Source organism: Nansenia antarctica (assembly GCF_963989245.1).
Source record: "Nansenia antarctica genome assembly, chromosome: 6".
In the NCBI taxonomy this organism is placed as follows: domain Eukaryota; kingdom Metazoa; phylum Chordata; class Actinopteri; order Argentiniformes; family Microstomatidae; genus Nansenia; species Nansenia antarctica.
Window position 1 is genome coordinate 45,002,829 of NC_137676.1, and position 20,980 is coordinate 45,023,808.

A 20,980-nucleotide genomic window follows, 5' to 3' on the forward strand; every position below is an offset into this window, starting at 1 on the left:
AAATGCTAACTTGGCATTCTGTCAACATAGTAAAGATAGGCAACTATAAGGAGTTTTACTTTACCTACTGAAAAAGAGTGATGTGATCATTTGGCATTGATTTTGGGGTAAACTATGCCTAAAGTCAAGAGACCGGCTTTAATGATCTAAACCAGAGTAGAGCTCAGATTTAACCTCTATTTAAAAAAGAAAAAGAAAAGAAAATAGCACCTTTGATGAGGCAGGATTTCAGGAAGGAAGATGGGACTCATCCATTGTTTGATGGGAACCAGGCATCAAGCCAACAGCCTTACTACTGTGTATTTGATCAATTATTAGATTCAAAACCAAAGGAACTGCATTCTACAAATGTGTTGAGAAGTAATGAAGTGAAAAAAAGAAAAAGAAAAGTATATATATTAAAAATAATATGTTTTCTCAGATTACTTTTTACTTTACAACAATACTGTACATCAATATGTCAACTTTAAGCAAACATCAACATAACCATCTTTACACTTGTTTTTTTATGCACAAGTATTCTTACAAAAGCACATTAGAATCAACATTATGTAATCAAGCACAATAACATTCACACATGTGCATACAAACAGCAAACGTTCTGTATAGCTTTCTACAATATGTACAACAATAAGTTGTGAAATATTAACATTGTGAAAAATAAATACCGTATACAAAAGTAGGCACAGTAGTAATTGATTAAAGAATGCTTATCCCTCAATATCTGTTCTCGACCCTTTTATGAAAGTCATACCATAGTCATATCTTATAATGCATTGTATTGTTAATTATATAGTTCAAATGTACACACATGTACATCAGATGTACACAATTTTACTGTAGATAAGAGTGCAGAGAATACTGTATGTATTATATTTCTACCTATGCACCAGTGGAGCATATTTACATATTGACACAGTGGAGGGTTTACAACAGGCCACAGCAGTATGAATACAAATTCGAGATTGGATCCAAATCCATAAGTGTGGAGTTATAAAATCAATATGCATTGTAGAAGATTGTGATCGATAGGTATGGAACGTTTATTATAAAAATCATGCATCACTCAAATGATGCCATTTATTTAGTTCCGATGCCACCCACTGCCTTCTTTCAGAATAAAATCCAAGATGGAGGAATTATGGTCCTTTCAGGCAATGACTGGACTGGGTCCAATGGACTCCCCTACGGACCCCCTGTGTTTATAGTCTGTAAAAGAGTATTGGCCGATGAACGAGCCGTCTTCGTTAAACTGGATCTCCTCGTCCCCATAGTCGGCCAGACTGTCCCCAGTGACACTGTCCCCTCCCACGCCTCTGTCCAGGGAACATTGGCTGCCCTTCAGTGGCTTCTCATCACTGTCACTGGCACACACAGCACAAAGAGACAGAGGCTCACTTTCTGCTGCTCGCACAAACATGCAGGCGGACACAGACACACACACGAGCAGGCATACACACGCGTTTGCAAGCTGGCTCTCACACGCATGTGCCCACACACGCATATGCACGCACACACACACACACACACACACACACACACACACACACAGACATAGAACAAGCTAGCATGGTTTCTATAGAGCAAAACAGGTGGGGGGAAAGCGGGTAAGGAAGGGGAGAGCGTGCTACAATCACTTCACTTCACTAATTGCTAATTGCCAGGGCTTCAGGACTGAAGGCAATTTCAAATCTCTTTAGAGCCACCGATGGAAATTGCCAGAGTGCTGCTCATTCCAAACAGAGAGAGAGAGAGAGAGAGAGAGGGGAGGGGGGGGGTGTATGCAATCTCAGACAAACAGCCTGTCATTCCTAGTATTCCCAGCGGGATGGCGAGCAGGCCAAGGAGATTAGATGCCAATTTAAGACTGGGCACTTGGCCAGCTCACAGGTGTCTCTCTACAAGACAGAGGGTCACCTCAAAACCAAGAATTTCTCATCGCTTCTCACTAATACACCCAGCCCCATCAATGTTTGGCCATTCCTCCCATTATCTCTCTCTCGCTCTCTATTTTATTAAGAATTCATAATATATAGTGTGTTTCAGAGAGAATTCATGCCTGTTCATAACATGCCATGTTTAATACTAGATGGATAAGTCCATACTCACCAAGCTGCCTTCAGCATTGGGAGTCAAAAAAATCAATAGCACAACTTTTTATTGAAACAACACATTGTTTCAATAGGACAGAGCAGAAATACTGTCTACCTTGACTGCAGCGAGAATAAACTGCGCAGCCAGATTGTTTGCCCGTCACGCATGCAGGTTGCACACCCCTTTCTGCGCAATATAATAAAAAGTAGTTGAAAAGACACTTGGCCTGATAAAAACTGAACTCACAACGATGATGAACTAAGTTAGGCTATTCTCTTCATTTGATATATTGTACTCAAGAAGCGCCAATCCATTCTCACTACAATGACTGTTATTATTGTGTCAGTACTTGCGCTCAGCGTGCACTGTGGGAACTCCAAGGTAATCAGCACATTAATGTTACAGCCGATTATGTTGGTGGGATAATCAAAGCACAATTCAGGCTTTCCATTGATGGACACTTACTCAACAGTTCCATTGCTTTGATTGTTGATTAGTAACAGCCTCAATAAGAAAAGCAATAGGCTCTACGCACATCCAATATTGTAACCTCACTGGCTCATCAGCCTCAGGCAAGCTAACAGAGTACACTGCCATAATCAAATAGCCTAGGCCCTAGGCAACTAATGGTTGATATACAAAGAATTGCTGTCGGTAACTCATAGTCTATCCGAGTATAGGGAAAGGAAAGGGATTCAAAGTTTGTCATTGCACAGAGTACAACAAAATGTATTTATGCTTTAGAGGGGGCATCTAGGCAAGGGGTCAGAGCCATTGAAGGCGACGCTAGGGGTTCAGGGACTTGCTCAGGGACACTTTGACACGTGGCGAACCAGGGATTCGAACCACTGCAAGCTGCCGACATTGCGATCATAAGACACCGGCTCTACCGGTTGAGCCACAGCTCAGTATAATACTTAATTATATTGTATAACAAGTAAGGACACCTCTTGAGGTCTCCTACATACAGAGTAATGAAATCTGTTATGTCTAAAGAATCTTTAGAACTTGCTTTTATTAATATACCACCATGTGCATTTCTGAGAGGCTTGATATAGTAACTACCAGCCCTGATGCGGTAAACTCATAGGCGAACCTCCTCGCCCTTGAGCCTTACAATAGGGATAAGCATCTATTTCCAGATACTGTACCTGTGTATAGATTAAGATAATGTGATATGCCTTTCAGGAATGATTTTCATCTGACAAACCTTTCATCCTCTTTTGAATGCAATTGATGTATCATGCCAGCCACATGGTGACTCATGCCCAATGGTTCCTATGTGACTACCCATAATACGATGGATAGGCTGGATAATGTTTTGGAGTCCCAGCTCATTTTGGGCTTTGATCTGAAGCCAAACCTCTAGGCCTCATCTGCTGTACCTCAGACTGGGCAGTCTACCTCAGACTCAGACTGGGCAGTCTCCCTCAGACTCAGACTGGGCAGTCTACCTCAGACTCAGAGATGACAGAGATGGAAACGCTTCACTGACTTGTGATGACTTGTGAACAACTGCATTTTATGTTTTGCTTTTGACCGTTCTTGGCATCGTTTTGGGCAGCTTGGAATTTCAGATTTGAAAGGGAGTCTTTTGTCCTGCTTGTTTCTACCACGATCACATTTTTACACACGTATTTTAAAGTAAACACACAAACACACACACACACACACACAACACACACAAAGTATCTACTGCACAATAGAACCAAATAGACAATATTTTTTACTTAGTCGTCCGTTAAGTGTTGAATGTTATGTGTTCTGTGCTGATCCGGGCAAAGGGCATGCATGTAAGGTTTGATTTCAGGACAAGAAAAATATACAGAAATGCCATCATGAGAATAATGAAAGTTGTCTTGTTGCCTTTTAACCTTAATATTTAACATTTCTGAAATATATGTGACACGGTCTGGTGAAAAGGTCTGCATGCCGGCTATTCTCAAGTCGCGCAAATGACCAAAACGCTTCTTATTGTTTTCTGTTTCTTTTCATATTACGAAAGTGTTGAAGACCCCACCCAATATAACAAACAACTGTTTTAGGATAACTAAATACTTAGAATTCGTGAATTGGATTCACTGTACTGTTTGCCGTCCTGCTTCGTGGCTACTGCGTTAGTGGCTTGTAAACAAATGTAGGTTTTAGGATGTGTTCAAAAGCAAGGACTGTGTGATCATCTAATTATGTGTAGTTATGTGATTTTAGCATGTTGATGTTCTATCAGCATGTTGTGATGTGCTAAACATGCAGTTAGCAGTTCTTTCTTTGCTGCTAGCTAGCTACCAACGCGATGGTAACAAACACGTCTGTTTAGATTCAAAGCAATTTTCTCTGGTATTTGTTTAGAAAAAGCATATCTTCTTCTACTATTTTCAGATTAGACACAGATTAGATAAATGCAGACACATAATTTGTTAACAAAGTTTACACTTTTTCACCAGACCCCGTCACATATTGATCTAAATATGATTCTAGGCATATAGCTGTCTACTTACACACCACTCTTGTGGACCAATCATGAAGCTCACCTGTATTCACAGGTGTCGTCATTCATTCCCTGGGACTCTTCGTCAGGGTGGAGGTCCTCCTTCTCTTTCACTGAAGGATGATAGAACCTGTTACTAGCATATATCAAAACCAACTGATAATTCTGTTAGGACAATATAACGATATCAACACCAAATCACTACCTGTAGCATATTCTACTAAATAAAATCAACATGATAGTTTTGATTAGACCATTTACTCACTCATTATATTATTTGAACAAGGCATTTTTGTGGTAACGGATGAATTGTATTTAACATTGCAATGTAGGTTTACAGCAGTATACACTCACTGAACACTTTATTAGGAACACCTGTACACCTTCTCAATCAATCATCACTTGAATGTCACAGCCTATTTGAGTATTGTTGCTGACCATGTGCATCCCTTCATTGCCACAATGTACCCATCGTCTAATAGCTAATTCCAGCATGATAATGCATGTCACAACGCAAAAGTCATCCCAAACTGGTTTCATGAACATTAGTATTCTCCAGTAGCCTTCCCAGTCACCGGATTTTAATCCAATAGAAAACCTTGTGTGGTATGTGGTAGATCGGAAGATTCACAGCTTGAAAGTGCACCTAAAAAGAATTGCGTGATGCAATCATGTCATCATGAACCAGAATCTCAAAGGAATGTTTCCAACATTCAACAAAAGGAGGCCCTACCCAGTATTAGTATAGTGTTCCTAATAAAGTGTTCAGTGAGTGTATGTTTGATTGAATGTCAGCCCTAGGAAGATGAGTGACAGATTGAAATCCATAGAGATACACACATAGAGTAGATAAGATCTGATATATCTCTATGATAAAATCCCCCTGAGGTGAGGCATTTAACTGTGCTGCTGACAGATTGCTACTAGCCTAAAGGGAAGATAAACATAATTGTCTCCTCAGATGAAAAATGTCTGGCACACCCTTCTAAGGATCCCAGTCAGATGTTAAAGTCCTCTGATTGGTTGTCGAACACATTTGAATATAATGGTATCTTGAAGCAGAACAAAATAGCCAATTATGGTTCCATTGTTCCCATGACATGATTAACTGATTGAGTGTAGAGTTAAAAAATAACGAAATGTGAAGATATCACAAGTCATAACACACATGTTCACACAAATATGGAACATTCTAACCCTAACCCTGACCCAAAACCTCAGGAGGATGTGAACCAGCTATAGTGGCCGACATATCAAATGACCGCAAATGCATTAGGCCCTCTTTGTGTCTATGCCTGCTCCAGGTGATTTTCCAACAGCTCCTTGCGTAAATATTATTAATAGAGTAGCCGTGATGCGGTCACGGTGACTCCTGTGAGAAAAACAAAAATTCTATCTTTGCACTCAATCAAATTTCAGGACCCTACTTTCATGACTTTTCCTAGATATATGCATTCTACCACCCAGTACCCTTACATTTTCAAAATCAGGATAAGCTAGTATAAAGCTATTTTGCAGTTTTTCTGTGTAGTAGGCAGGATAATTTAATTGTAGTGATCTCTGTGTGTAAATAGGAGATTTACATTCTAAAAAGGGGGTCTATTGGACCCCCAAGGCGGCTCTACTAGTAGGTAAAATAGGCATGTCTGTTCTAGTGTTAAAAAATAAAAGGGGGTTCTTTCGAAGAGAGACAACAGATTGGTTTCATAAAAAGCATACAGGACAAGGCGAGGAGAGAATCCAAGCAGCTGATGAAATATTCAGTGTTTCATGTCAACAGCTCCCCCAGGCGAGGTAGGGGGAGCAAGAGAGAGAGAGAGAAGCGTGGGCGACAGCAGCACCTTTGTGAGCAAAAGAGGAGCCTGACACAAGCTTGAGACGAGAGCACAAAGGCAGAAGGAAGAGCCGGGGCGTTTGCAGGTGAAGAAGCAGAGAGGGGAACAAAGCTAGGCTGATTCCAACCTGTCTGTTTGACAAGCAGTGTAATCAGCAGTGCCTGGTGGAACATAAGAGGGGCAAAGGAGGAAAGCTCACAGACAACACTGGGACAAAAAAGTAGGTCCCAAATTTACTCTCTGATCTCACCCATACTAAACAAGCTGAACAGGGTTTGCTTGATTTTCCCACATGCATAGACACATGCAGAGAGCATTCCCGCACAGGTGAAGGTGCCAGACAGACCAAAGTTGGGGTCCTTTTAGATTTTGCTCAGTCTGGAAATTAACTGACATTTTCTTCATTAATTGGAGAAAAAAAAGAATGGAGCCACATAAAAAAAACAATGGGGGATGATGTTCAATTCATGAGATAAACGGCAGTTCATTTCCAGAACTGAGCTTGAATGGATCCCAATTACTGACAAAGACAAACTGACCTTGGTTGTTGGAGGAAATGTCTGGTCGCGGAGGAGGTGATGTACCTGCGTATTTGCCACCTTTGTCTCTCCTGACGAAGCAGGCGATAAGCACGGCGAGGGTGAGTAGAGCCACGGCGCACATCGTCCCAACGAACCAGCCCTGGGTAGAGATGCTGCCATGGAGACTGGCCAAACCTTCCCATCAACACCCCCCCCCCAACAGAGTTAGTCTGAAGCACTCATGTAACAACTTTACTTCATATACCGGTAACCCCCCCAAAAAAAAAAAAAAATATTTTTCTAACTTCCGATGTCGATCACTTCAAAAATAATGGATAAATACAGACACAAATAAAGGAGGAATGAAGAACGAGCAGATTTCACCGCTGTGGAATGTCGATGTGGAATGATGGAATGATGGTATTGTGGTTGGAGGCAATGATAGATGATCACTACAAAATGCCCACTAAGCTCTATTCTCCTCTCACCTTTGACCCTGGTTTGGATAACATCTTCAAAAATACTGGCGTTATAGAGCCACTGCTTAGCCATGAGGCGCACAGTGTACACAGTCCCCGGTTCCAGCCCTTCAATCACGAGGAAATTTGTAGATGTGTTTACCGCCTCTGACATCTGCCAATTACCTTCACCTATAGCACAGTAGGCGCATAACCGTCAAGCATTGGCAAATTTAAGCTACCAGCATAAAGAAAAGCCCATTTCTACACAATTTAAACTGTGACATTTCACATTTAAAGTGCATTGTTTACATGTTAGAGAAAATAAATGTACAGATATTTGCGAGTGACTTTTGCAAGTGAGCTCAGTTAAGTATTGTCAGTATTTGGTCATATGCCTGACATACGCCTACTTCCAAAACTCAGTATCATGCCACTGACAGTAGATTTTTAAGCAATGGGGGTAGAAATAAGCTTACGGTTATTCATATAAACAACATAAAGCTGAAAGTCTTGTTGCTCCTCCCTGGTAGTCCAGCTGATTTTTGCAAAGGTGTCACTCACATAAGAGCTTATGTTCAACAAGGCTGGAACTGATAAATATAGAAGAAAGGAGGAGAGAAAAGAGGGGGGGGGGAGAAGAGAGGCAGCAGAAAAGAGGATTAATTGAGGCAAATAGGATCCCCACAACTCCAGAACACTGCAGCCACCAGGCACCCTTCAAGGAGGGAGTTCAAAAGCAGAAGGCAGCCGAGACTCTGTTGTGTGAAGTTGGAGTTAGTTTAGGGGCAGATCATCTGTCATCTGGGCAGAGTCATCTGGGCTTCTCTAATGCCTAAGCGGACATTTCTGATACCCCACCATGTAGTAAAATCTAAATAGATCTGACTACTATATGTTTAGGATTGCATTAATGTCATACAAATCGATATTGCGAGGAATATAAAAGTGGATGTGAGTTTGTGTAATTTACCTAAGGAGGGTAGAGTTGCATTGACAGAGACAGGGCTGGGAGAAGAGAGAGAGCAGTTCTGCCCTGAAATGAAAGATAACGCTTGAATTTATTCTTCTTGAGTGTATTCTATGAAATATGTTCCTATATTTCTACTATTATATTGACATAATAACTACAGTTGTTAGTAATACTGCAGGAGCAGCAACAACAACAACAACAACAACAACTATAAATAGTACTAGTACTACGACAACTACCATTACCTTGATCTGAAAAGCGTTAGAGGCTAAAGATACTGTTCCTACAACGAAAGGGGCACTTTACTCACAAATGATTTAGTATAGCCTAGTAACAAAATATCCGTATTCTCCACATATACAGGATACATTATAGATATTCTGATAGCAAGCTTATATTTACTTCCTGGAAGTCTCATGATGATGCACGTTGACACAAAACACAATCATGAGACTATTCCAGGAGGTAAATATAGGCTTTAAATTAGGATATCTATTAGGCTTGTATGTGATTAGTAATGATATTTTGGGACCTTATCAACGGTGGACTGATGAGAAATATACAGTATACAAAATGTATTAGTGATATTCTCATTTAATGGTGCAAATGTTGCTACTACTACAACTATCTCTACCACTATCTGTATTCTGCAAGCTCTGGAGCCTGCAGATACACTCCTCTCACTGGATTGCCACAGCTGGAGTGGAGGAGAAATCTTCAGAAAGAGAAGAGTTCAAATAAGGCTCCATATTAGAGATGAGGACAGCTAGTCTCAGGGCCCAGGCAAACACCATACACACAGTTATAATGCACCAACAACATATAGCCTATACACACACAGGACTTAATGTAGCAATATAACATTATACAAGGTTTTATTTACCTATAATAGTATAAGACAAATTATAAAGCATGAGTATGTCCTTGAAATATATCAAATACCGTACAGTAGCAGAATGGTACCTACACAGTGATTTGTCATAATGTTTTTATTTTAAAATGTTATTTGAATAAATGTTGAAATGAGTTATGAGAGATTATATTTGAATCTCTGGAGAGACTGATTTTCTGTGGGAGTTTGGTGGGAGTCTTTTTTTCAGTCTTCAATGCAACACACAGCCATTTTCTCTGAACTGTTACATGTATCTCATGAGTAGAGGGAGACAAAATTAATGGTGGTACAGTAGTTCTCCCTCTCTTTCTCACTCAACACTCAATGGGCCCTATTATGCACTTCTTAACTTGCCGTCTTAAGTCTTAATTAAGACGCACCGCCAGGTTAAGACCTACCGCCACCCTTATTATGCGCTTCATACGCGCTACTGCTATTATGCAGGTGTCGATAGGCGCCCACACATAAGACGTAATACTCCCGTGCATATATTACTCATTGTGGGAGTGTTCATATGTTAATGAAGTGCACTAGGCGCCCCTGCTATTATGCGATCTGACTTTGCTCCTAGCGCTAAGAAGTGGTTTGAAAAGTTCTTAAGTTTAGACTTAATGCACGTTTTGAAACACGAGCGCGCCTCCGCGGTTTGCGCATGCATGTGGGCACACATGAACACGCACGTGGCTCCACGGCAAGACGTCAATTACGGTCACAGTATAAATGCTTTATTTCAGAAGGGATTGGCCAGCGCTGTACAGTATGTTGCCTCCGCATACTGTGCACATACAGTACGAGCATGCCGTGCGTAATATAATGACATCAACATCTGTCATTCCTGCAGTCTTCCAGCGACCCCTCTGTAATACTTCTCAACTCACAAGCGGAGGTATTGCCGTGTTTATTCAGAAAATAATCATGCACGAGCTTGTTACTTTCTTCTGCAGAGAAGCGCGCTGACCTCCTTCTTAGGACTTCCATAATAGCATAGCGCTAATGACTCAACGCAGCCGGTTCTTAAAGGGAATGGCACCTGGCACGCTGATTGGGTTGATTGAGAAGATGCCCAAAACACACCCATGACTAATTTCTTTGCTTAGCGCCGGGTTTTAGGCGCCCACTACCGCACGCATAATAGCAAAGTGGCCTTGACCACGCCTCCACGTCTTAAGTTTAGATCTACCGCCTCGTCTTATTGCTTAAGACTTATGAAGTGCATAATAGGGCCCATAATAATCTCTTCCTCCTTTTTCTAATTTTCTCTCACTTTTTCTCACTTACTCTCTCTCTCACTCTCTACCCTTTTCTCTATTTTCTCTCTTTCTCTCACACACACACACACACACACACACACACACACACACACACAGCAGACAGCCTCTGTCCTTGAAGACCGATATTGTCTGCTGGTATTTATGCTGGCCTTTCAATCAGTGACTGATCTAGACCATTGAAACTCAGTTAGCAGACTCACAATCTAGCCAATTAGTGACTTCAACCACTTATTGAGATGACTAGCAGCATGCACTGTGGCCATGGAGAACAAGAGCTGTACTGATGTAAATGCTTGATTGTACCATCAACTCCTAAAGGGCGCCATTCTATCATCCCCTAATATGGTAATATCACTAAACTCAATGGTTACGTTCCCATTTTCAACCCTTCACTCACAAATGTGCACTCATGCACTTCCCCTCATGCATTTAAAAGCAACGGATTGGTGTAAGCATAGGCTATAGGGAGGGGGGAGTTTCTGTCAGAATTCTTGATCCACTGATCCATTCATTTGAAATCCACATGAGGAAGTGTACGAGTGTAAGGATAGAGAATCGGACTGCAGCCAATGTGTCCCAGCGCCCCTAATGCTAGCCATGAATCCACCTGACTGCAGTAACTGACTTGCCCTCAGGGCAGAGGTTCATAATAATAGACCTGTTTAATTCCACAGAGAGCCCTATTCTACTCTAGGTTCACTATGACAGACAGGCACAGAAGCACCCTCAAGAAAAGGAAGTTGTTTTTATCACTAACTTTCAATGAGGTTGTTTAATACTGTGTGCTATAACTGTTTACTGTAGTTGTATAACTTTTGGCTTGATATGAATTAAAGCCACTTTAGTAAAACAATGTCTTCAGGTCTAAGGACATCCTGCACCAGTAGAACCAACAGACCCAGATCCAGCCACCCGCTACTCCATCACTCATGACCTTTGACCCCTGATCAGGATTAGATACTCACGTGTTTGGGTGGCCGTGCTGGCCTCCTGCACTTGCGGGGGTCCACAGCCCACCCGGGTGCAGGCACTGAGGTAGAACCTGTAGAGGCTGCTCTCCCCCAAGCCCCGCAGCAGCCACTGGGCGGTGTCCGCCCCACTCACGTTCACCTCCTGCATGTCCCTCACCACGTCCAGAGTCTCATTAACTATGAAGAGAAACAGTATGTCATGTGTGTTAGCTCAATCACCGTAATGTGCCATTTAGCGGACACTTTTATCCAAAGCGATTGACATTGCAATGACTGCATACATTTCAGTACGGTCCCAGCAGGAAACTAACCCACAACCTAAGCGTTGTTAGCACCATTCTCTACCAACTGAACCACAGAGGACCATCAAAGTTGGCTTCCAACCACTAAACAACTCTACCAAGTAAGATGTAGAAGCTTATACATAACATACAGTATGTATGCTCAGACGGCTCAGACGGCTTCAACATTGGTTGACAACCACCATGAAATCACCATAGAAGAAGAGGAAGCTCACACCTCTGTCCTGATATGTCAGTGTAATGTGATGGGAAGGTTTAGCATATAACAGGTTTAGCTACTCACAACTCTGAAGCTGACACTTTGCTATGTGAGCAATAGTGTTTGTAAACAAAAATACTCTATGTGTGACGTGTGGGATTCCAGTTAAAGAACTTACTTTAAGTCACTCTGAAACAGAGGTGTAGAACACGTACAGTGTAAGATGTGTGTAACGTACAGTACTGCACCGTATGTTGTGGGATATATAATACGGTTTGATAACATTCCAATAGTATTTTCCTGAAGATATACTGCATTTATTTCTCTAAACCAGCTCTAATGTATGGTTTTTGTATTCCCCAAAGACTCATTATTAGATCTTACAGTATGGTAATATCAGTAAAATGCTGCTATCTGATAGCACAGTGAGAGAGAACTTTGGCTGATATTCAGTGGTGACTCAGTCGGCGCTGCTAGGACTGCAGGGAGTGTCTCCCCCCTCACATTTCACACACACAAATGTCAGCCTTTAAAGAGCAGGCAGAATGAAATTGAATGAACATAATGAAAGCCTCTCTCCCTCACTGTACTCCTTATCATAAGATACATGAATGGTTTTAGAGGAGAATCAATGCTCAAGAATCATAAATGCAATGGAAGTCATGACTCGATTTTGAAGGAGCTATGAACAGTACTGTAGCACTCTTCGTCTTTTGATTGAGTAAGGGTGCTATTGTAAGAGGAATTCGAAGAAAGAAAAAATGCAATGCAATGAATTCTGCCTGTCGAACTGTCTATGTATGGGCAGCATGGTGAGCTTTCAATGGAAACAGACCAAAGTTGAGCACTCAGTATTGAACAGTGCCATCTAGTGTAGGTTTGTATTAACAAAACAGAAGGCTGTACTCTACTGTATGGGGTAGAGAGGAATGAATGATCAGTGGCTGTTATCTTAAAATAAGTGTTGTTTACTGTACATATGTATGCATGTACTTATTCAGCTGTGTATGTGTGTGTGTGCATGTGCATGTGCATGTGTGTGTGTGTGTGTGTGTGTGTGTGTGTGTGCGTGTGCGTGTGCATGTGCATGTGTGTGCGTGCATGTGCGTGTGCGTACTCATTTAGCAGGTACTATGCTGTGTGGTGTGTGGACATAACAATACTTACCTAGCTGATACTGTAGCAGATAACCAGTGAGGATGCCGTTGGCCTCAAAGGGAGGTCCCCACACCAGGGTGACAGAGTCTGTCTTGGCGTTTGAGGCCGTGAGGATGGGCACTTGTTCAGGAACTATCCACACATAGAAAGACGGACATTATCACATTGCCATTTCTTTGTGTTCCTCTTTTTATTTCACTATTATTTTTCTGCTCTATTAAAACGACTCTAAATATTCAAGTAGAAACCTAGCAAATCTAGGCCAACACTCACCTCCCTCCGGGGTCTGGAAGATGACGATGTCGCTGTTGGGGCCGTTGCCCCTCTTGTTAAAGACATTGACGGTCAGTCTGTACTCAGAGAAAGGCCTAAGGCCTGGCACCATGGCATGGCTCCTGTTCCCCAGGAACGTCAGGGAATGTTTCTCTTCTGGAATTCTGTCAGAATGCAGGAGACTCCTCTTCCTAAGCCAGTGTACCTGTCACAGGGAGAGAGTGTGTGTGAGAGAGAGAGAGAGAGAGAGAGAGAGAGAGAGAGAGAGAGAGAGAGAGAGAGAGAGAGAGAGAGAGAGAGAGAGAGAGAGAGAGAGAGAGAGAGGGGCTGAGCTGAGGGGCTGGGAAGGTGTGAGGTGACTTCATATGAAAGGGAAACCTGAGCACTTACATTGTAGCCCCCCAGATGACCTCTCACTGTGTCCTGGGCAACCTTGGTCCAGCTGACACTGAGCAGGGTGGTGTTGACCACCTCAACAGCCACATCCCTCGGAGCCGCTGTAGGCACTGGGGATGACAGGCAGGAATCAGTTCTACACACACACACACACACACACACACACGCGCACACACATACACACACACACACACACCCAGACACACACACACACACACACACACATACACACCCAGACACACATACACACACAGACACACACACACACAGACACACACACACACACAGGCACACACACACACACGCAAGCTCATACTATACAGACACACATGTAGCCACCCACCCCCGTATGCATGACCGCCCACCCACACACACACCTCTTTCGGTACAGTACTATACTGTATATACACACATAATTCATAAAGGATAGGTAGCTATAAGATGGCAAATACGAAAGTAAACAAAGTATATACTGTACATCATCACTTATGTGCTACGTTCTACAACTATGGTGGGTTGGTATTGGGGACAAGCCGGTGACTTTACAGTAGAGAACTAAGAAACATTATGCTACAGATTATGTCAAATCTGCTACTGCTATCAGGCAGAAGAGGGACTTGACATGCCTGCTCTCTGCAAAGGTCACCTACTGATGTGTTCTACTGAACTACTGACGGGAGGGCATGTGACTACATGAAATAAACCTACAAAAAAAAAACAGTAGGAACCTAACCTGATACATTATCCCGTAGACAATGCCAAAAGAAAACTGAAGACAAGAATATGGGGTGGGATAGGCAATTAATCATTGTTTCTTATTGAGCAGAACTAGTTTGGCTAATAGGTTATTTGTAACAGAACAAATTCAGAACAAAAGCTAAGCAATTCAAATGGAGAAGACATGACACCAGTTGGTTTAGCGGACTATGCAAATAACATGGATTCACTGATGCATAGAGGAGAATGTTAAAAATACCTCTCTCAATCACTGGATTTGTTACAAAATCCTTCTTTACTTGAGCACGAGATGACTAACAGACCGGGAGAAGTACTTAGAATTGAGTCTTAAAAAACACTATGTTCGATTACTCACAGTCTTCCCCGGAGTACCCCGTGACTACTTTGGGTTCCGGGCCCCAGCCGTGGCTGTTCCTGGCCTGGATCTTGATCTCGTATGGGACGAAGGTTGGGGTGTTCTTGACAGCAAAGTAGTGTCTTTTGACCAGATGCTCCTTCCACACATCCTCCACACCAAGTCTCCTGTAGCTCACCTTGTACTCCAGTCCTGGCCCATTGTGCTCCACAGGCAATAGTGGCTGGAACAGAGCAGGGGGCAACATGTTTTGTGTGCTGTGTGTGTGTGTGTGTGTGTGTGTGTGTGTGTGTGTGTGTGTGTGTGTGTGTGTGTCTGTGTGAAGTCATCATACCCCTTCACTTTTTCCACATTTTATTGTGTTATAGACTCAATTTAAAATTGATTAAATATTTTAATGCAAATCAATTTTCATGCAAATCAGAGACCCTATAAAAACAAAGATATTGATTCCAAAATTACATAAACTATTATCCTTGCATTAAGATGAACTCAATTCAACTTATTGAGTGATTTGTTGATGACATTTTTGCATTTTAGCTAATTTTAAGAGTTTTAAGAGTGTCATTGCAAAGGGTATGAATACTTACGCACATGTGGTATTTCTGTGTTTCAATTGTAATACATTTGCAGAAATTTCTAAAAACTTGTTTTCACTTTGTCATCATTGGGTAATGTGAGTGGATTGATGAGAATTTCTTTTTAATTTAATACATTTTAAATTGAGTCTATAGCACAACAAAATGTGGAAAGAGTGAAGGGGTATGATGACTTTGTATAGGCACTGAATATCTATGATGTCACGTCTAACTCACCTCCCAACTGATATCCATTTGATGGGGTACATGTCCCTGGATCTTGATGTTTTCAGGATTCTTATCAGGAGCTGTTGGGATGAAGAGACAACGGTACGATATGTTAATTAAAACCGAGAATTCAATGTGGGCTTGGGTAGAGGAGAAGAACCACCAATGACATAATCATAATAAATGGCCAATAACATGGAATAGTGACTGAGAGTCTGACCTGCAGGAAAGGTTTTGTATCTCTCTGTGGGCTTGCTGGGGGACCCTCTCCCAATGGCGTTAACTGCATACACCCTGAACTGGTAGTCAAGGTGCCCGTGAAGTGTCAACACCCCTGTGACCTGGTTACCAGGGACTCGCTGTAGATCCCTCCAGTTCTCTGGTTCCCATTGGCTCTCCTCATACTCCACTATAAACTCTGTGCTCACATACACATTCACTATATCAATGACACATTCACACAATATCAATTTAGATGTATGTGTGTATTATGTATTATGTATGTAAACAGTATATTGAGATTATATATGTACAGTATGTGGACAGTACAGTATATATTTGTGTATATATTTCACATTCATCACCTGCAGTTGAACAGTTTCAGTAGTTATGAAGGAGGTATTTTTCCATTGGAACTCTGATCGAATTGAGATATTTTCCTCCTAGTCCCACAGTAAACAGAGCCAGGGGTTAAATGGTGTATCTAGCTTCTTACCAGTTACAGAGCTGTTGTGGTCATTCCCAGGTACCCAGGTCAAATGTACACTCCGACTCTTGTGTTCAGACAACACCAGATCCTCAGGAGCATCAGGTACACCTGAAAACACACAGCGGCAACATTGTAATATTAACATGTAATAACAATCACAGTAGAGTAGCTATTGCTGAAATAACTAATAGCTAATGGGAATCAAAATAAAAACAATTCCAGCCACAGAGCAATTTAAAATATTGCAAAAATGTTAAAGGAACAGTGCAACAATATCAATGTTTAAGGTTATCAACTATGCTAGATGTTGTGCTTACCTAGGACTGTAACCATTGCTGAGGCAGTGTCCTCGTCTAGAGTTGTTCTGGCAATACATGTGTATGTTCCCTGGTCATACTGGTTCACACTGATGATATGCAGGATCCCATCATCCAGGAAGTATCTCATAATAAGAATAGTATATTGATCAAAATATGATATTGATACTTATATTACGTATATTACATTCTATCCAATGGGTGGTACATCTGTGATTCTTAAAGCACGCACCCAAAAAAATATATAGAGGTTTTTTTTCATTGGCCATGTGACCTGTCTCGGAAAAACTCCAGACCCTAGTGATAAGATATAACTTGGGGCCTACATTTTTTCCTGGTCAGATCTAGTGGTCAGGAAAGACTCATGACTCATGTAATGTCTACCTACAAATAAACTTTAGTGAGATAATCCAACTCCAACGGCTTCTTTGTATAACTGTGCGATTACTCCAATGCTGCATAACAATCCCACCAGAGCATCTTACCTGGAGTGTTTTGCAAAGGTTAGGGGGATCTCCTTCCCATCCTTCCTCCACACTATTTCAAAGTCCCTACTCAGAGATTTGTCATATTCTGCTTTACAGGCCAGCAGTGCTGTTGTGCCACTTAGTATCTGCAAGTCCTGGGGAGGCTCCACGATTTTGGTAGGGTCTAAAACAAACAAAAACATGTACTGGGTGATTACAAAATATGTTGTGCTCTTACCATCTAATGTCCTGCGGTTCAGTTTAATTCCATAGCATGTACATATCCGCAAGTGAAAAGAGTGAGACGAGAATTTTGTTGACAACTTGTTAATGCTGCTATAGTATTCTCCTCTCACTTTCCCTGGACAGTGACACAGCAAGGTTGGTTAAATTGGACTATGTCCTAATGATTATAAATAGCTTAATTTTCTTGTTACTTTTCCTGTCACCACTTATCTGAAAGGACACTATACTGTCTGTAAAAGCATTATGGCTGGACGCCAAACAATCATTGCGTTTCACCTATCAAGTCTTTTTGCAAAATAGAGGTAACAAAAGATAAATTATTGAAGACAGATACCTTTTAAAAATCGTAAATAAGGCAGAGAATTTTTCCTGACCACATGATCTGACCAGAAAAACTATATGCCCAAGTTATTAACCACACTGATTTTGTTACCGCAAAATGTGTGGTAGCTCAACGCACTGTCCATGGTGCTGAAATACCTTTTACATCCAGTAAAGCGATGATTGCTGACTTTCCTTCCGTATTGTTGGCAAAACATACATATTGTCCACTGTCCTCTTTTTCTGCATTGCTGATATGCAGTGATCCGTTCTGGGCAACAGATAATCGTCCCGTTTCAGCAGTTGCTGTAGTGTCATACTTGTTCCTAGGAGACAAGCATTTAAGAGTTTGTCGTTGGAATGTTCATTCTCCTGTCTCATATGCAAAGGGGGGTTGTGTTACTACCTTTAGACAGTCAAAAAGTGGAGGAGAGATATCCTGGTGGCTCAACTCACCAGGAGATTGTGGGTGGAGGAGAGCTGAAGACGGCACAGTCCATGAGGATGTTCTCTCCCTGCACCACTGCATACACCTGATAGTCCTGAGTCAGCATCAGAGGGGGTGTATCTGTGGAAGAAGACATGTGTAGCCAACACATTAACATGGTCCATTGAATGATATCAATATACTCTTAGAAAAAAGGGTTCCAAGAGTGTAGTCGTATCATGTACAGTACACTTCCTGAACGTCTGCATCACAAAGCGTATACAATATCCCTGACACAACACACACAATGCATAGTTTGAAAGAAGTGCTAGTTTGGGGTGAATCTGCGTAGAATGTGCAAAATGATTCAGTGAAATTTTGAAACTGCAATGTGAACGGAGGCTACAATTTAACAGTAAAAAACCTTGGGCAGAGAAATTATATGGATTCTACAGTATGCTGAGATCTACAGTCATGGCCAAAAATATTGGCACCCCTGCACCTCTGTCAGATAATGCACCACTTCTCCCAGAAAATTGTTGCAATTACAAATGCTTTGGTATTTGCATGTTTATTTCTTTTGCATTGGAACAACACAAAAAAGCAGAGAAAAAAAGCCAGATCTGATATCATTCCACAGAGAACTCCAAAAATGGACTGGACAAAATTCTTATACTACAACTTAATATTTGGTAGCACAGCCTTTGGTAAAGATTACTGAAATCAATTGCTTCCTGTAACCATGAATGAGTTTCTTACACCTCTCCTGGAATTTTGGAGCACTCTTCTTTTGCCAACTGCTCCATGTCTCTCTCAATTGAAGGGTTCCTTCTCTCAACTGCTGTTTTGCACAGGTGTTCTATGAGATTTAGATCTGGACTCATTACTAGCCACTTCAGAACTCTCCAGCACTTTGTTTTCATTGCCAGCAGTGGCATTGCAGCTACACAGTAGTACACAGAGCTGCACAAGCACTCACAGTCACAGTCACAGTCACAGTCACAGTCACAGTCACAGTCACACACACACACACACACACACACACACACACACACACATACACATACACATACACATACACATACACATACACATACACATACACATACACATACACATACACATACACATACACATACACACACACACACACACACACACACACACACACACACACACACACACAGTAGCTATCGCTACATCCCCAGTGCTAATGTACTCACTCATGACCATGACGTTAGTGTTAGCCAGGATGGTCCCGTGCCTGTTGGAGGCCTCACACTGGTAGACAGCACTGTCCTCTGGCCTGGCCTTGTGCAGCACTATAGTGTCATTAAACACTCTTCTCTGGGTTGAAGGGCCATCTGAACGAACAGAGAAAGACAGGCTTGTGGTCAGTATTCATGGTCAAAGATTCTTTAGTGCGCTAAGCAAGATCCTAATCCACGTTCTACTGAAATGTAAATATTGGTATATTCTAATGACGCAATGAAATAAGACAATTGCCATACAGTCAAGTAAAATGGGGTGTCCCTAAGGTGAATGGCAGTGATGGTGGCCAGGGGGTCGAGGGTCTTTGGGGAAAGGTCATCACTCACCGTCCAGAAGCTGTCCATTCCTCCTCCAGGTGATAACAGGGTGTGGCTTCCCTGTGGCAGAACACTTTATGTGCACTTCAGAGCCAATCACAGCCAACTCATCCTTAGGGGGCTCCGGTAGCCAGCTAGGAGGCTCTGTGACATGTTGAGAAAGTCTTTGTCAAGTTATGTCATAGAAACCATAAAACAGCCATCACTAGCCTTTGGTCTGATACAATACTAAATCATCTAAACATACAATACTCTTACAAGATACATTGTTCTATTCAGAAACTCTGACATGACTAAGTGCAAAGCTATAAATGACAGATAGATAGCCGGAGGAGGAGTGGTACAGTGTTATTGCGGCAGGCAGAAAATATCTCCTATAGTACTTCTAATAACAATAACAAAACACTGTTAATCCTACAATAACATCACCCAGTTTAGTTGACTCACCTTCTACTGTCACATAAAAGTTGTGGATGATCTCCCCCACAGAGTTCCTCGCCTTACACATGTACTTCCCATCATCCTCTTCTCCAACATTAGATATTGTCAAATGTTTCCCGTAGTTTTGGATATTTGCCCGTTTCGGTAGCTTCTGTCTTATTTTAATCCATTCCACCTCAGGAGTGGGACTAAAAGTAAAACGATAAGAGAAAATGTTTGGGATATACATAATTGATAAATACATTATACTAAAAATAATCACTTAATAACATTGTTTCTTAACAGTTCCATTCATTGAAATAGTGGAAGTCTCCTTACAATCCCTCTGCTATACACTCCATCAACAGCTCCTCTCCTTTTAGGAGCAATATCTCTGAATGAACACCAGAGGGAGTAAGAAGGCTAGGTCTTCTCTCTGGTGTGGCCTTGGCGTAAGCTTTGGTGGGCAGAAAACAACAGACAAGATGAGCAGCAGTACGATGGACAGATACTGAAATGTGTAAAGCAATGTATTTTTTTAATTTTTTTTGTCTGCTCATCAAATCATACATATTAATTGTGATTGAGCTTAAACTGATGTCAAAACAACTAACCACTGTCATTCATATCACAAGTTTTACTGAAATGAAAACAAAGGCAGCTTGAAAATCCTTGATCAAATAAAGGTATTTCTAGACATGTGGCCAACACCAACATAATAGAGATTCCTGAATGTTTCAGAACATGTTAACAA

At 41.6% G+C, this 20,980-nt stretch overlaps 1 protein-coding gene across 1 annotated transcript in view; it reads right to left on the reverse strand.

Moving 5' to 3' along the window:
* Positions 1–1,150: 1,150 nt before the first annotated feature.
* The window catches only part of chl1a (cell adhesion molecule L1-like a), a gene marked incomplete at both ends in the record, with an annotated part of 29,912 nt that continues 10,082 nt past the window's right edge, over positions 1,151–20,980 (reverse strand). Inside the window, 19 exons of the mRNA XM_080534540.1 lie at positions 1,151–1,358; positions 4,626–4,695; positions 7,002–7,133; positions 11,498–11,680; positions 13,172–13,294; positions 13,436–13,640; positions 13,826–13,941; positions 14,925–15,147; positions 15,740–15,810; positions 15,951–16,148; positions 16,446–16,547; positions 16,757–16,881; positions 17,242–17,407; positions 17,950–18,116; positions 18,247–18,358; positions 19,441–19,581; positions 19,816–19,950; positions 20,254–20,435; positions 20,566–20,683. Coding sequence (XP_080390666.1) covers positions 1,151–1,358; positions 4,626–4,695; positions 7,002–7,133; positions 11,498–11,680; positions 13,172–13,294; positions 13,436–13,640; positions 13,826–13,941; positions 14,925–15,147; positions 15,740–15,810; positions 15,951–16,148; positions 16,446–16,547; positions 16,757–16,881; positions 17,242–17,407; positions 17,950–18,116; positions 18,247–18,358; positions 19,441–19,581; positions 19,816–19,950; positions 20,254–20,435; positions 20,566–20,683 — 2,777 coding nt within the window. The remainder of the gene's footprint in view (positions 1,359–4,625; positions 4,696–7,001; positions 7,134–11,497; positions 11,681–13,171; positions 13,295–13,435; positions 13,641–13,825; positions 13,942–14,924; positions 15,148–15,739; positions 15,811–15,950; positions 16,149–16,445; positions 16,548–16,756; positions 16,882–17,241; positions 17,408–17,949; positions 18,117–18,246; positions 18,359–19,440; positions 19,582–19,815; positions 19,951–20,253; positions 20,436–20,565; positions 20,684–20,980) is intronic.